At 47.0% G+C, this 16,943-nt stretch overlaps 2 protein-coding genes across 11 annotated transcripts in view; one reads left to right on the forward strand and one right to left on the reverse strand.

Moving 5' to 3' along the window:
* BRF1 (BRF1, RNA polymerase III transcription initiation factor 90 kDa subunit) overlaps positions 1–16,943 on the reverse strand; it is a 163,338-nt gene that overhangs the window by 72,055 nt on the left and 74,340 nt on the right. For all 8 annotated transcript variants that reach the window (XM_421405.8, XM_046941974.1, XM_046941975.1 and 5 more), the window contains 2 exons: positions 10,145–10,294; positions 8,481–8,574 (listed from right to left, as the gene is read on the reverse strand). In XM_421405.8, the coding sequence (XP_421405.2) occupies positions 8,481–8,574; positions 10,145–10,294 (244 nt within the window). The remainder of the gene's footprint in view (positions 1–8,480; positions 8,575–10,144; positions 10,295–16,943) is intronic.
* On the forward strand, positions 12,846–16,751 carry BTBD6 (BTB domain containing 6). Of its 3 annotated transcripts, none has more exons than XM_015287874.4 (5): positions 12,846–13,365; positions 13,524–13,803; positions 13,896–13,986; positions 14,128–14,246; positions 14,467–15,857. In XM_015287874.4, exons 2-5 carry the CDS (start codon positions 13,613–13,615, stop codon positions 15,497–15,499), a joined length of 1,434 nt encoding a protein of 477 aa, XP_015143360.1. In that variant the 5' UTR covers positions 12,846–13,365; positions 13,524–13,612; the 3' UTR covers positions 15,500–15,857. The 3 variants fall into 3 exon arrangements, with proteins under 3 accessions (XP_015143360.1, XP_046797934.1, XP_004936479.1); XM_046941978.1 differs by having other exon boundaries at positions 12,846–13,245; XM_004936422.5 differs by having other exon boundaries at positions 12,846–13,803; positions 14,467–16,751.

Here is a 16,943-nt window from a genome sequence, read left to right on the forward strand (position 1 = left end):
AACATCTTTAAGATCTTCTTTAGAAGTCACAAAATTCATCAGATTTCTGACTTGTAGAATGAGCATTCTGCAAGAACTACAAACTTTGGCTCAAGTACAGAACAAATTAAAACTGAAGTGATACTAATTGTTTCATTTGCTGCAAAGTAAGTATCTTTTCATATCACAAATTAGCTTTTGATTTATTAGAGTACGCAACACACACACTTCTTTTTGATGAACAAAGACTGAACAGAAATACCACAGCCATTACAATCAATTATGTACAGCCTGCCAAAACAACAGAAATGCAGTTCATCTCTCCTGTCTCGCTGCTTTTGGGATCAACAACGAAAACAAAACAGATTCCCAAACTAAAATATCTGCCACCAGAGTTTAAGAGTGTGCTCAGAAACAAGAAGCAATCTTCCCAGGACACAAAGAAGCAGTGGTAAAATGAAGGGATCATCCGCCTATTGCACAGATAGAATAGATGAATGCATATAATTTTGTAATAACATGCTTTGTATTTGTTTAATGTTTGCATTTCAGAAGCTCCTGCCTCTGTGAGAGATACAACTGGCTCCACAGGGAACTGCCATGAAAGCAGCTGAAGCTTTCAAAGAAACTGACTCTTGAACAGCACCACAACATCTTAACTTCATCCACAATTTTCAGCATTTTATACAGGTGGTTGAGAACCATCACATCCATCTTATAAATGGAGAAAACAAGACAAAAGGTTAAGTGTAAAGCCAGGTCAGGAAATGTCTGGCAGAATGCTTTTCTGACAGAAAGTGCCCTTTTAATAATATCAACATTTTCCATGGGAAAACTGCACTGATAGCTCTGCAGCTGCGGCACTGGAATATTCCCATCTTCCAAAGGAAGCAAAGCTAATGACCGCTCCCATCTGCAAAGCTGGACACGAAGCTACTGCAGCACCCCCAACTCAGGACATTTCCGAATTTCTTTCTCCCAAAAAGTTATCATGATTTTCTCTTTCACTTTTTATTGCAGTAAAACTCCTTCCAGAGAAGAAATTTTCTTCTGGACACAAATTCCATTTCCAACCACCCCCAGGGCCAATGCCAGCAGCACCTCACAATGCTCCCTCCCTATATTCTTATCGCCATGTGTATTTGTTTGTTTTTAATAAATTGAGGGGCAAAACAAAACAGCTATTATTTTAATTCAGAATTCACTGAATGCCAAATCCAGACATCGTTTCAGAAGCACAGATTTTCCCAGTCATCACAATCCAACTGCAGTCATCCAGCTGTTGATGTATGAATCACGCACTTAGAGGCAGTCCCACTTCAGCAAGACTTCTCCTCCCAGCAAGCCTCACCTACTTAAATTGTTATTCTCCTCTCACTATTATAAGCCAGCATATTTTTTGGCACAGACACCCAGTTTGTTCATGCCATGCTTGCTCAGAGTTCGAGACGAGGACCCAGACCAAGTCAAAACAGCAACATCTTGCAGGCATGCACAGCAACGTAGAAAACGTCAGTGGCAAAATGCAGGTCAGTGACAAGATGACTTGGATTTCAGCACTGAACTCTGTGCACATCCCCTTGCAGACACCCGAGGCTCCATCTGCCCGCCTCCTTATGACCTTGTGTGACTCACGTCACGTACTCTGCACCTGTCAGACATTAGCCCAAGGCTGAGCCAACGTTCACAGTTGACATTAGTGCCATCTCAAGAACCAGCTTCAACCCTGAGCCAAAACAGCAGCACAGGCCCATGCTGAGACCTCCAGTGTATCTGGGCCGGGTAGGGCAGAACTACCTCAAGTTTGCTGGCCATGCTATAGGGGAGCTTAAATCCACAGCACAACACGGTTGTAGACAACCAGCCTGGCCATGCGTTCCCATGCCCATCTCCTTCCCTTCCTCAGTCCTGATCCAAGCCCAACCGGGTGAGTGCTGACCAACCCGGCTCTGAAGTTGGCTGCTATGACCATGCAGGCACAGGACCCTGACTGGAAGCTCACATTTACCAAGTGGCCACAGGACTATAACCTGTAACAACAAACCATTCCTCGAAGATGACCACAGCTTGAACATCACTCAGTTAAATTCATTCCTAAGCAATCTCCCTAGCGATAGTGCCATAAGTCATGGCCAGGATGAGCGTCTGACCCACAAAACACTGCCAGGCATGGCTACATGTGATCCCTATTCTACATGGGCCAAAAATACGACCCCATACAGCCCATTTCATGCCAGCAAACGTGTCCAGAAGTAGGAGCAAGGCTATACAGTCTTACACTAAGCATCACGCTGCAGAAGAGCAAGTCATTCCCTCAGCGTTTTCTCCTTTAACTTGATATAAATAAATATCCACAACTGCCAAACGCTTTCCTGCCTCAGCATCTTACATTGGCTGATATCCTGTCTGCATATTTTTAAACATTTCTTTAATTTTATCCAGTGTTTGGACACATGCCACCAAGGCAACAAACTGATGCACGCAGCAGTCTATGCTGCATGGAACAAGGCAACAGCAGTTTGGCAGCTATGAAAAACTGATGCAATCTTAATTATAAGCATGATAATTTCAGGGGCAAGGGAGTATCCTCATGAAAAAAAAAAAAACCACCAACTAGCTGCTGGCTATTTTTTAAGTTCTGCATAGAAATGATATCCAAGTTCACTTTGTAATTTTGTTCCTCTAAAAAAATAAATAATAAATCTAATAAGAGTAGCCATTTTAAGTCTTCCAAGGGAGGAAAATAAACAGATACACAGATTAAGATATTATTACCTTGGCGTGAATTCAAAAGGGCTCCAAAAACTGAAATTTGGCAGACAAGTGTTTTCTATTTATAGCTGACGCAGAGGCAATCAGTTCAGGCTAAGATTCAACTTCCAGTATAAACCCTCCTCTTACAGTTTCTCACAGACTCTTTCAAGCAAGTTCCTTTGGGAGCAAAGTTTTTCCAGGGCTTGGTGTCACTGCTCCTCGCCCCAGCCCTTCTGTTTGTTCCCAAACAAAAATTTCCACAGCTTTTGTTCCACCCCTTTACAGACAAAAACACACCTCGTGCTCTGATAAAGCACTTTTGTGCACCAAGCAGTAAACCAATTCCGTTCACACTTAATTTAGCTCCCAAAAAGGGAAAATGGGTCAGTCACTTTGAAGCCGAGCAATGTTTTTTTCTCACTTTGCTTTGTTTCAGGAACGCTGTCCAGTGGAGACTTATGAATCCAGCCTACAGCTTAGGGGACAAAAACATGAAAAGGGCTCCCATACACAGCTGAATGCTCAGTTTTCGTGGTTACTTGAAATTCTGTGGTGGTGGGGTGCAACAAAGCATTCAAAAGAGCAAGGTCCTCTGGAGTCCAACCCACAAACGCTTCGGGACTTCAAGTTCAAAGTCCAAGAGGGACTTCTGAGCGGGGACAAATTAGAAGGAGCCGCACTGCCCTCCGCTCCCATTCAGAGAAAAGAGGAAAAGTAGGTGAAACTGCTGGCAAATCTCAGCCAGGACAAGAGAAGTGTGGTGAGCTACACAGCATCTGACTGCCCTCCTACGTACACACAATCAGTGCCCAGCTCTAGAAAGCAGGTGGTGCAGCAGAGGTACCTCGTGCTGGATGGACCTCTGCATAGAATGGCAGACAGATTAGAAACTTAGAGACATTCTTCTAAAAAATATTTTAGTGAACGGAACAGCTGATTTGACAACTCCAACGTCTACATGCTGAAAAAAGTAAAGGACTTACTGTTATACATCACTTGAGTACAAAAATATTTAACTACAACCCCACTGTCTTAAGGGTGCTCATCTGCGCTGCCTACCACTCCAAACCTGCATGCTCACTAACATAAGAAAAGGTCAGAATTTGCACTGCTGTGACAAGGAGTCACTGTTTACTAAATTACAAACGTCTATTGCATCATCCTCTTCTACCCTACCCTCTCCTGTAACAGTGATACTTCATATAGAACATGTATCAGAAGTAGAAATGAAATGCTTCCTACATGATATACAAGTTTTCCAGTGTCCCCTAGTATGTAAACAAATAGAAGTGCAATCTCCTTATATTCAACTGTTATACATACAAGAGATGTTCTGATAGTAACACCCCCTAATTTTTTATGTTGGCCCATGATGTCAGATGGTGGTGGTATGGCAGTAGAGGATGAACCTTCCCACCAATATCCCATTATGTGTTGTTGCCGTGTGACAAATGGCAGCAAAGGGGCAATCTGACAGAATGGAGTCTCGCGTGGAAGTGCAAATGAAGCAGAGGGGTGGAACTAAATTCCTCCATGCGGACAAAATGGCACCCACTGACATTCATCAATGCTAACATTGATAATGACCAAACAGTGGTTGTGAGTACAGTGAGGCTCACTGAGGTGGTGCATTTCAGCAGTGGGTCATCTCTGCTGGTGCAGATTGTTACTAGAGCAGCATGCAGGCTCTTGCTCATTGCTGGAGAAAATGCAGAGCTAGTGGTGGTGACTGTGTTGAAGAATACTCTTTTGTAGCTGAGAATTTGCTCTATCAAACTGTTATTGTGCTCTTTGTATCTCTTGTAGTTTCCTTGGAAATAAATGGGAGGCATTACTTTCGGAGCAACCTACGGTACCTTGAAAGATTTATTCTTGTACGAATCAGAAGTGCCCTTAAGAATCAGTAGCTTTTGCTTGCTTCCACCAAAACAGAGATGTAAAACATCACAAATTCGCTATCATCATTTGTTTCTAATTCTGCAAACACACACAGTTGTTAACATCTGTGTGCACCAACTAACCCACTAATCATCCCACTGATGGGCTGTCCTGAATCAGTCCAAACCCGCTGGAATTGTTCGTCCCTGTCTTTCCCCCGACTCCAGCGTTCACACCACAGTAATAAAACGCTACAGCGCTACTTACAGTCGTGCTCCATTAGCATGGCTCCTCCACTGCACTCTGTCAAAACATTCTGTGATGTTAAAAGAAAAATAGCACGTGGCTTCATTTCTGAGCAGAGCCGCTCAGACGAGCAAAGTCAAACACAGAGAAAACTGTTTACAAGATCTAAGCCCGAGTTAGTGCTAAGAAGTTAATTATTGTATCAAAAGGAACGGCCACCAAATAAATCTGAAATGGCAGCTTTTAAAATAAGCATGAAGTACTGAAACATATTAGGGCTCTAATTAATGCATTAGCTTACGAGCTGCAAAGAAGTCAGATTTATAAAAAGTAACACAGCCGGTGAAATTGGATTCATCAAAAACAAAACCTTTTCTCACCACAACAGACAAACCAGCTTGCAGAAGTATGCACTACCAACAGGCATGGATCGAGCCCCATTTGTCTTGCTTCCCTAGAAAGATTTCTAGAAACCACCTATAAGCCACTTGAATATTTAACTTGGGACTTCAGACACTCCTCCATTATTTAACTTCTCTCTGTGCATGAGTCGTTCATTTGTCCAGAAAAGTTCCAAAGCCATCACTGATAGAGCTGGAGCTGGATTGCCAGAACACAACCAAGGGACCCTACTTATGAAAGCCTCTGCAGCATCTCTGCCCTGAGTGGTAAACAGAGCTCCTTTGTCACGAAGTTTTGTCTCCCTCTACCAAAAATACTGTTCTGCTGTGTGAAGAAACATTTGCCTCATAAGTGAGCTCTGGTGCTGTTCTGGCCTTTCATTTCAACTCCTTCCCAGTCAAGCTTCACTTCTGCTGATACGTTACTCCGTCTGAAGTGCATCGCAAATAGGTTTTTTAACAGATAGTACTTTGTGGAACTGAGAAGAAATAAGTTTTTAATGCAAAAAGCAGCTTATTTAAAGATAAAGAGAGTGAGCCAAAGAAGTAAAATGCAAGTGTTAACAAAGATAAGCTGATTTTTTTTTAATTTCTATTGAAGTAATGCCTAAGATCTTCAAACACGCTAAGGGCCGCACCACGTTAGATAATGTGGAATGGAGAAACACCAGAAAAATTATTTCTGCTGCACATAGAACAGAATTTAATGTGCAGAAAAAGTACGCAGTAGGTGAATAAACAGACGAAGGGGCAGCGTATGTAAATGTTAAAGAAGCAGAAGTGAAGACAGGTGCATTAAACCAGGCACAGTTGGGAGAATTAAACCAAATCAGAGCGCTGAGTTTAGGAAAAGTTAATTTCTGTTATCTCCACAGAAGATTACACAAAAAAATAACAATTTGACTAATTAGTTAATATTTGTACAGTACTTTGAATATATAGAGTGATCTATAAGTTAATATCATTTCAATTAGACTGGAAGCGAGACAGATAGAATTATCAGTACGTTTATTAATATTTGATGTGCTCCCTTTCAACAACAGCAACAAGCTTTACATTTTAATTGCATGCCTCAAAACATAAAGTGAAAAGGCCCTGTGAAGTAACTACAAAGCTTTCTCACTGAGCCCCTACCAAAGCCACACGTGCTCTAAATGAAGTCACTCTGTTCTTCAGCCAAACAGTCAGACTAAGACGTCGTGATTCGAAGATGGATGGTGGGGTCTAAGGGCCACTTCCATGCTTTGTTGCTTTCTCCTTTCAACCACATTCTGCTTATGATCAGTTCATTCATTTTTAAGACCTGGAGGTACAGCACATTTTGGTGAACCTCCTCCTGAGCCCCATTCCCTGGAGCACAGCAGTAAGCTTAACACAGCCTTCCTAAAACCCATCGTTCCTACCTCCTCGGCCGCTGATCCATACAGCCCAGGAGGGGAAGGACGTGAAAATCCAACCATAACACAGGGAGAACCTGGAGGCTCGAATTAGCAGCATTATCTGGACTCCCATTTGGTTTCCTTCAAGGGCTTTCCAAGGAAAACCACCAGCAGCAAGCACAGCACCCAAGGCGGCCCACAACCGCTCTTCCACCCAACCACACTCAACAGCTTCACAACACACAGAGCAGCAGTAGCTCTTTGCAGATCAGAATCGCTACAGCAGTAACTGAAAGGAAATAAGTCTACATCAGACTGAGAAGCAAAGAATTTCTTAAGAACATGAAACAACTGCTTATTAATTCAGACAACTTCTCCTTGATGGCATCTTAAGAGGAATTCTTGAAAGAGGAGGGAAAAAATGGGGTGCAGAAACAGTTATTCAATGGTACTTTTTATTTGCCTTCATTAAGTACTATATAACGTGCTCTTATTTGAAAAACATCAATCAAATTTATAGATTCGTGATAAATATAGTTGTAATTATAGCTGCTTGAAAATAATTCAGCTGTCACGTTCACCCTGTCAAAGTAAATAACGCTGTCATTTCAGTTGATGTGTGTGACTTGAGTAAACATTTCAAAGCATGAATTTTGAAGCAAAATCTCTCCGCTTGAAACAATTGCTCAAATTAATTTTCCTTCCAACTCCAGTTTATTATGCTTATTTTCTCAGTACGAATGAACTATTCAACCACGTAACCAAGGCTGTGGGTGCATAAATCATCAATTCTATAAAACGCACATTAGAACACATGACCTGTTGACCAGAGGGAAAAAAAGTGGCATTTGTACTCATTCATCCTAACTGTTATAGTGCCTACAGCCATCTAAACAATTTAAATGCATCCCTGCAGCACCCAGGCAAGGCAGGGAAATGTTATCACTCCTGCTCCACAAATGAAGATCGAGAGCAAAAATATTTTTCACTATTAAGAAGTGAATATTATTAACAAATATTAGATTCAACTGGATGTGCCTCGGCCGGTCCCAGTGACGTGGTGAGAAAGTAAAACACCAAGGGAACTTTCTAAAGACAAACTTTGGTTCAACCAACTTCAAGATAGACGGCTGGTAGAAAAAATTTGTACTGGGGGCAACAGAAAGTACAGCACTTCACAGTTAGGTCAATTTTCACAAACCTAGCAGAAAAGAAAAGGCTACAGATTTTCAAACATGGGAGAAATTGGGTGATGGCTACTAATGCTGACCTCATCAACACATGGACAGTGTTACTAGATCTTTTCAACAAAAACCAATCTAAAGGCACAGGCCAAATTCTTACTTTCTGCTGATAATACCATATCTAATCCCTTCAGTGATCATTAAAGCCGTTGTGCTGTCTTTCATTTATTAGCAGTGCAACAATATTGAAAATGAACTTTTTTATCAAAATAGTTTGTAAAGTTCTGAACAGCAAAAGGGCAAGACTTTCCAGCGCAGCATCCTGGATCCAGGTAAGAAAATCCCAAGGGACATCTTCAGCTTTGAGAATCAACCAATCATTTCATCTGCTAACATTTATGACCAAATACTGTTTGACTTAAACTCCTCACCTGTTAAACAGGCACAATGCTTCCTACCACCTCTGCTAAGCATTCAAGGCCTGACATAAGCGGCAGGGTTAGTACTTCAATATGACCAGCTAAACACATTGTACTTATTCTATTCCTGGCACTTATGAAAAGGAAAATAACCTGGTTTTCTCTGATATATATCCATTTTAGATGACACCACTTCTCAGTTCCGTAACCGAAAGATAAAAGTAATAAAATGGCACTGACCTTTTCCTTAGCGTAGACTCACAAACCTTGACCACCCTGATGACCTCTTTAACAGTGCGTCGGAAATCATGCATTCTCGCTGCCACTAACAGAGCTGGAGAATAAGCAGGGACAGTCAATGTCAGGAAGAGGAAAAATTGCTGAAGAAAAGCAGAAAACAGACAGATAACGATACCCTCTCTTTGCCCCTGCCTGCAGATAAAGAGCACTAAATGCTTATGTTTGGCTGCATCCTTGAATACACGTGATTGACTTAACTTCATAGACTTTGTTCCGACCCAATAAAACTAAGCTGATTGCAAACTGCACCCTAACAACTTTACACTTCAGCTCACTGTGGAAACCACAGCTATTTCAATACGGCACAAGAACATCAGACTGATCACACATTGTCAAAGTGATCATCTTTTTAGCAGAACTTACTAGTTGAATAAAAAGCTCTCCAGTTAAATCCCCGGAAGCAAAACATAGGACCTGCTTAAGCTGTTCTTCTCAGTGCTGTGACCATTACCACCAGCCTGCTGGTGCACAAGTGTTGGTGTGAGATACACAGCCAGACAACTGCAATAGGCTGCATTTACATCAGTATTCTGATTCAGAGCAACAGAACAGTCTTGAGGCATCAGCCTCATTCATTCATCACACGGTGGTTTGGTGGGCAGAAGAGGTTTAAACATGCAGAAGTGCTTTCCTCCAGAGGAAACAAAACCAGAGCTCCACTTCAGTCACGTGTGGAATGGCTCCAGATCCTAATGGGAACATCAAATGAGTGCTCCTTCACACAGCTCCAGACAATGCGTGGCACAGACATGTAGGCCAAGGAACCAAAAGAAGCCATGAACTGCATGCACTGTTTATTGCGTGGAAGGATGTAGGAACTCAGCACCTCCTGCTTCAACCTGTAGAATGGTTTGAAACCATTTCCCCTTGTCCTGTCAAAACAGACCCTGCTAAAGAGTCTGTCCCTCCTTTCTTACAGCCCCCCTCTAGACAATGAAAGGCCGCTCTCACGAGTCCCCAGAGCCTTCTCTTCTCCAGGCTGAATGGCCCCAGCTCTCTCAGCCTGTAAGAATGCAGTTTTGGGTTCCCTATGGTTTATACACTATTCAAGCATACACATACAAGATCTTTCAAATACAATGAAGTGCATACACTAACTCTGTGGCTATACGTACTTCTCATTAGTCTGACCTCACTAGCTGATATCAACCATTTTTTAGCCTAGTCCTGTAGGTTTTTGTAAGCATCACTCCTGCAATGAATCTTGGAAAAAGACTGAGAAGAAAATAATTTCACGTATTAGGTCAGAGAGGGCATTTTTTGCATAAGAATCAGTGTAAAGACAGATATCCAAGTGCTTGCACTAATGGTGCAGTTTTAGCTGACAAAAAGCCTCAGTTTGCAGAACGGGAGCGAGAGGAGCCCCAGAAAAGTTAAAACAAACCCCAGATGTAAGAGGTAAAGGATCTGAGCAAGGAATGTAGGATCAGAACTGAAATTTGAGTTCCTAGGAAATAGGAAAGTCCAACGCTGTTCCCAACTCCCAGAGCTTCTTGCACAACCTGCTGCAGGTGGAGCAACGCACATCTCACGTACCTGACACCCACACCTCACGTATCTGACACCCCACATCTCACACATCTGACACCCCACATCTCACACACCTGCCCCGCAGAGCCCGGACGGCCGGCGACCAGTGTGCATCCAGTCTCGCTTCATTCTCTGCAGTAGCCTGAGAGCCGTCATGGACACTTCATGGTTCTTATCCCCAAATTCCAGCATATGTGCAAAACGAGGAATATATAAACACGGATCTGCAAAAGAAAGGAACACAATTACCCCTAATCCCAAACTTTGATTTATGACACACAGAACTGCGAGGCCGTCATGGTCGGCTTGCTTCACATCTCAGGGAACAAGCAGAGAGCAGCACAGGCGAAACTTTAGGATCACCTTTTCACTACAGGCAGAGCTAAAACAAAATCCTTCCTCACTTACAGACAAGAGGCTTTTAAAGCACAGCACACCGTTGTCCTTAGAGCTTTCCAAGGTTCAAAGCTGTATCCAGGCACAAATTGCTGGAACCCAATTAATGTCAACAGCCTACGACGATTTACATCAGCTCAGGATGTGTCTCCTGATGGATAAACTCATTTCAAGTGTTGGTGTTATCAGGTTCAGACCCACTGCAATCTGTCAGTGCGGACTGTGCTTTGCCTAACCCAATTTATAATTTATCAAACAATCTTGTAAAAGCTGCGTGTAACACATGTTTACTCTGATTTGAGGTATCACCCGCTCATTTCCTGCCTGCCTTTTATCACTTGACCGAAAATCCATGATGTAAGGTAAATTGTTAACTATTAGCCCCGACTCAATTTCCTCAGCTGATCTCCTATGTGGGCACTTACACTGATAAAGATGAAAATTCAGCTCAAAGCGCTGCAGCAGCCGCACGGATTTACAACTAATCAGAGCACTTCCACATAGCACCAAGCTCTGACAACGACGCCCTGTTGCTATCCCTAATTACCCGCACCAGCAGTACATGGCTACGCAAAGGCATTTACATGAAAGCATCGCATGTAGCGAGCAACGACTTCCAAACGCATCTCCCTCAAACCTTAGGATATGCCAAAGCAGCCACCTCCTGACCTTGGCCATAAAAACCGAAGGTTTGGGAAGGACTGATGGATCCCTGTGATTCTTGAGGACGGCTGTGCCATGTGCCAGCAGATCCCTGCCCACGTTAAAGTGCCCGCTGCAAGTGGATTGTCTGGGAGAACAGCTTAAGGAAACCCACCTCCCAGTGCTTTCCTGTAAAAAATGAGTATCGGCGCAATCGCAGCTTTAGGAAAAGTGTGAATTTTTCACGCTAGTAAACAAAAACCACCAATTCCAAAATGCAAAACGCTTCCAGCAGCAATACTCAAACTCAGCGGACGTGCAAACTTCGCTGCTGATGTTGCAGCACTGTGTGCAATGCCAGCGGGCAGCACCCGGCCCACTCCTGGCTGCCTCACGTGGGGTCTGTGCCTCCCAGTATGGGGTCAGGACTGCCCTGCATGGGGTCAGGGCTGCCCCACAGGGCAGGGACCCAGCTCCAGGGCGAGGCAGAGGAGCTGGGGGGTGTTTGCACGCATCTGCACAGAAGCTGCTCAGAGTTTTCTGCCAGCACTTGTGCCCACAGGTCATCTGACAGAACATTACACGCAGTTGATTTAAATTCTGAAAGCTACCAAACAGCCAGAATATGAATGCGTGGATGGTTTTGAGCGAAAAGCCAATAGCAAGAGAGGCCATAAAAGGCCAAAAAGTAATGCCACCAACATATAAATTAAACTGGGGCCAAAGTTAACATGACTGTCTGCCACATGGATTAAAAAAAATAATAATGAGCAAACACTCGTAAAATGCTGCTCAAGCCAATGGAAGTCCTTCCATGCATGCGGGCACTGAGAGCAGCAGCAAAGCCCCGGCCCTGAGAGAGACCCTGGGCTGAGGGCACAGCATGGAGCTGTGGGGTGAGGGTGGGGGTCTGCGAGGGGCTGCAAGGCAACAGAAGGGGGAAAATAAAAGGAGAAGAGAGTAAAGAAGAAGGAAAGCTAAAAGGGGGGTGAGATAAAAAAAAAAAAAAGGACATAAAGAAGGGGAAAAAATAAAAGGGGAGGATGAAAAGTCGGGTGAGATAAAAGGGGGGCAGATAAAAGGTGGGGGGAGAAAAGTAAAAGGGGGAAAAAAGAAACGGGAAAGCAAAAGGGAGCAAAAAAAAAAAAAAACCAGAAGGGAGGAAGTAGAATTGGGGGAGTGGAAAGGGAGAAGTAACAGGGAAGGAAAATAGGAGGAGAAACGGAAGGGGAAAGCAGAAGGGAAAAAGTGAAAAGAAAAATAAAAGGAAAAATAAAAGAGGTGGTGAAGAGGTAAATAGAGAAAAATAAAACGGTGGAGTGAGATAAAAGGGAGACAAACTAAAGCTAAAAAAAAATGGAGAAACGAATCAGGGGAGAAACGCCTGCAGCGGATCACAGCGCAGCAGCCCCGCGCTCCCCATGCTTTCCGCAGTTCAGCCCCAGCCGTGCCCCCGCCGCCGGCCCGGCCTCCCCCCGCCGCAGTGCACGGCGCGGCGGCGCCCCCGCCCGGGCCGCCCGGGCAGCTCCAAGGGCCGCCCGCCGCGCCACTCCGGCAGCCCTCGGCACAGCGCCCCCGGGCGGGCGCGGCGGGGAGGAGCGGGCGGCGCTGCCCGGCGCACGTCGCCGAGCGGGGGGCGGCTCTCCCCGCCGCGCCCCGGCGCTCCCATTGGCGCGGGGGCCGTGACGCGCGGTGCGGCGCTGCCTCTTAGGGCGGGAGGCGGAGGCAGGGCCCGGCAGAGCCGCGCCGAGCACAGCCGCGAGGGGAGCGCCCGGGGCAGCGCTGCGTCCGCCGCCGAGCAGTCGGGGCGCCCCGCCGCCAGCAACGCCCCCGGGGCGGGCGGGAGCAGCGCGGAGGAGCAGCGCCGTGCGGCGGCGGCGGAGGAGGAGGAGGAGGCGGCGGCGGCCGCCGCGAGGAGAGGAGGAGGAGGAAAGTTGGTGCGCCCGGCAGCGGACTGCGGAGAGCCGCCGCCGCCCCGGCCCGGCCCGGATGTGCCCCCGCCGCCGCCGCCTCCGGCACCGGGAGGGGAAGGACGGAGCGGAGAGCCGCTGGCAGCGGGGAGCCGGCGGCGGGCGGTAGCACCTGGAGGATCTGCGGACTGACGCCGTGCCCTGCTGGATCTGTGGGGATTTTGGTGGTGTGCTGGTTTTTTTTTTTTTTTTTTGGCTTTTTTTTTTTTTTGGCTGGTTTTTCTTCTCTTCCTCCTCCTCGGGGGCCGGAGCCGCCCGCCCGCACTGCCCGGGTTCCCCGCTGCGAGGTGAGCACCGGAGCGCTCCGTGACGGCGGCCTGGGAGCGCCCATCCACGCCGCGGGACCTGGTCCGGGAGCCGGCGGTCCTCTCGCCGATGCCACTGCCCCATGGGTGCCTCAATGGCAGGATCATGAAGTGTTTGACTTTTTTTCTTCTGCTTCCAGAGACCTTAAAGAAGTCCAAAAAGAGCGTCAGGTCAAACGGCAAGGCGCCAGGATGCTCTGAGGCAGTGCCCCTGGCCCTGAAGAAGAAGATGGCCGCAGAACTTTACCCTGCCAACACCAATATCGCCAACAGCAACGCCGCCGCCGCCGGCAGCAAGAAGCCCGCGCTGCAGCTGCAGCAGAGCGCGCAGCCGCCCCCGCCGCCCCAGCTCCAGAACCTCAACAACAACAACTTGGAGAGCGCCAGCTGGCAGTCGTGCCACCCCACGCTGCGCGAGAGGTGAGGCCGGGCGCCCCCCCCCCCGGGGTCGGGTGGGTGCGTGGGTCCGGGCCGCCCGCCGCTAACCGGCCTCTCCCTGCCCTCGTCCGCAGGAACGCGCTGATGTTCAATAACGAGCTCATGGCTGACGTCCACTTCATCGTGGGCCCGCCGGGGGCGTCCAAGAAAGTTCCTGCCCATAAGGTTGGTGCGGAGCGCGGCTCGCTGCGCTCACGCGGGTTCCGCGTCTCGGTTCTCCTCGTCCCGGCGGCGATGCGGGCGCGGGGCGGTCGCAGGGAGCGGAGCGGAGCGGCGCGGCGCTGAGGCGCTCTCTGTGTTTTGCAGTACGTGCTGGCAGTGGGCAGCTCCGTCTTCTACGCTATGTTTTACGGCGATCTCGCCGAGGTCAAATCCGAAATCCATATCCCAGATGTGGAACCCGCAGCCTTCCTAATCCTATTAAAGTAAGTGGCCGCTCCGAGTCTACTAATTACGTGGACAGAATCAAAGTGGCTTATAGAATATGCAGCTCCCGCTCGGCGTCGTGCAACGCGCACGTATTAATGCTTCATGAGCTGTCAGATGCTGAACGTCTGACTAACAGCCAGCAGCGATGACTAGAGAGGAGTTTTCCATGGGCTGTGCCCGTACGCTTTCCCTTAAGAAACTTCTTTTCTCACCTAGATACATGTACAGCGACGAGATAGACCTGGAAGCCGACACGGTGCTGGCGACGCTCTACGCTGCCAAGAAGTACATCGTGCCAGCCCTGGCGAAGGCGTGCGTCAACTTTCTGGAGACGAGCTTGGAGGCGAAGAACGCCTGCGTCCTGCTGTCCCAGAGCCGGCTCTTCGAGGAGCCGGAGCTGACGCAGCGCTGCTGGGAGGTGATCGACGCTCAGGCCGAGATGGCGCTCAAGTCGGAAGGGTTCTGTGAGATCGACCTGCAGACGCTGGAGATCATCGTGACGCGGGAGGCCCTCAACACCAAGGAGGTGGTGGTGTTCGAGGCCGTTCTCAACTGGGCGGAGGCCGAGTGCAAGAGGCAGGGGCTGCCGGTGACGCCGCGCAACAAGAGGAACGTGCTGGGGAAGGCGCTGTACCTGGTGCGGATCCCCACGATGACTCTGGAAGAGTTCGCCAACGGGGCGGCCCAGTCCGACATCCTCACGCTGGAGGAGACGCACAACATATTCCTGTGGTACACGGCCGCCAACAAACCCAAACTCGAGTTTCCGCTGACAAAGAGGAAAGGACTGGTGCCGCAGCGCTGCCATCGCTTTCAGTCGTCTGCGTACCGCAGTAACCAGTGGAGGTACCGGGGGCGGTGCGACAGTATTCAGTTTGCCGTAGACAAACGGATATTTATAGCGGGACTGGGATTGTATGGGTCGAGTTGTGGCAAAGCTGAATACAGCGTCAAAATTGAACTGAAGCGCTTAGGAGTCGTCCTTGCTCAGAATCTGACAAAGTTTACCTCCGACGGCTCCAGTAATACCTTCTCGGTGTGGTTTGAGCACCCGGTGCAGGTTGAGCAGGACACGTTCTACAATGTAAGTGCCATTCTGGATGGCAATGAGCTCAGTTACTTTGGGCAGGAGGGAATGACTGAAGTGCAGTGCGGGAAAGTGACCTTCCAGTTCCAGTGCTCCTCGGACAGTACCAACGGGACTGGGGTACAAGGAGGACAAATCCCTGAGCTCATTTTCTATGCATGATGCATTTCACCTTGATTGTATTCCAGTACTGCAACGCTGCACATTTAAGGGATTCTTCAGTTTTGCTACAGAACTGTACAGCAGTATGGAATGTTACGCTACTTACCTATCTGCTACATCAGGCTATACCCAATAAGTGAAGGAATGCTCTCAAATTTAATCTTATTTTATTTATTCATAAGCTATTTGACTTGATTAAGACTGCAGCGAGCAGAAAAATGTTAAATTTTGCACATGCAGTGCATTTATTTTGTATATAGATAACTAACTTGCAGACTGCAGCTGACTCAAACAGAATGTTCTAAACTAGAGCAGTTTATGAACCGGTGAAATATAAAACATTTCTACTTGCCCTAAATCCCGCGTACTGCCCCTTAATGATGTTAGGGCCTGTCTGCTAATTCAGCTACAGCGTAGTTAACGGGTGGTAACACCGCTGGTTGCCTGTCCTCTGCAAGGTGTGAGCAGTGCTGCACATAGAAAGGCTCCCCCACCTGCAGAGCCCATCCATCAGGCAGCCCTCATTGTCCTTCACCGAGAAGGACAGGAGGAAGGAAGCTCAGAGGTTGGCTGTGGATCACCCAAGCTGACCAGAAAAAACCTGAGCATAACCAGCACTGATAAAACCTCGTGCTTACTGCTTGTAAGCTTCTTCTGTCCCTTTGCATTCTGCTTTTGGCACCACCTGTGTTAACCTCCACCCTGCCCAGCAAACAGCAGCAGTAACACCTGCACTGTCAAAACACACCAGACTTGAGCAGCCAATGTCAGGACAGACAGATAAAGCCTCGTGCAGCCACAAGCTGTAGCACTGACAGCCACTACTTAAATATACATCACATCTCGCCTTTAGGAGCAGACAGATTTACAATACGGTCACTCAAAATTACCGAGGGAAGCCACCATAAGGAAAAGCTGCCAGGCCTTTTTTCTCCCTGTGTAGTTTTGGGGGTATCAGTCATTTTTATAGCTAGCATCCTTCAGTTTTCTCAGAGACTGACTAAGATAGGTGTATTCCTCAAGCATCTGACCACCTTTACAGCTGAACCAATGTAAACCAATGTACAAAACATTGTAATCATGATCCAATTTACCTTTTTTTTTTTGCACATAACAGGTACCTCTACCTTCAACTTCAAGTTTTCTGTTTGTTTTTTTTTTTTACCTGAGCTGCATTATTTTTTTACCTTGAAACTAAACTGTAATAAAATTTTGCCTGTTCTCTCAGAGAAAGTAAAAACAGGAAAAGAAATAAGGGAACTGAATTCTTGGAACCAGGATGTCTGTGCAGGACATCAGGCTGTGCTAACTGGTTTACCAACTAATCCTGCTCACTGCAGTGATGGGAAATAGCTGTGTCCTGCCTACATACTGCTTTCTGGATACCATTGTGATGATGCTCAGTATGGGAGCTGCTGCTTCTCTTGCAAACTGAAAGAGCAGG

Source organism: Gallus gallus, chromosome 5, assembly GCF_016699485.2.
Source record: "Gallus gallus isolate bGalGal1 chromosome 5, bGalGal1.mat.broiler.GRCg7b, whole genome shotgun sequence".
Classification (NCBI taxonomy): Eukaryota; Metazoa; Chordata; class Aves; order Galliformes; family Phasianidae; genus Gallus; species Gallus gallus.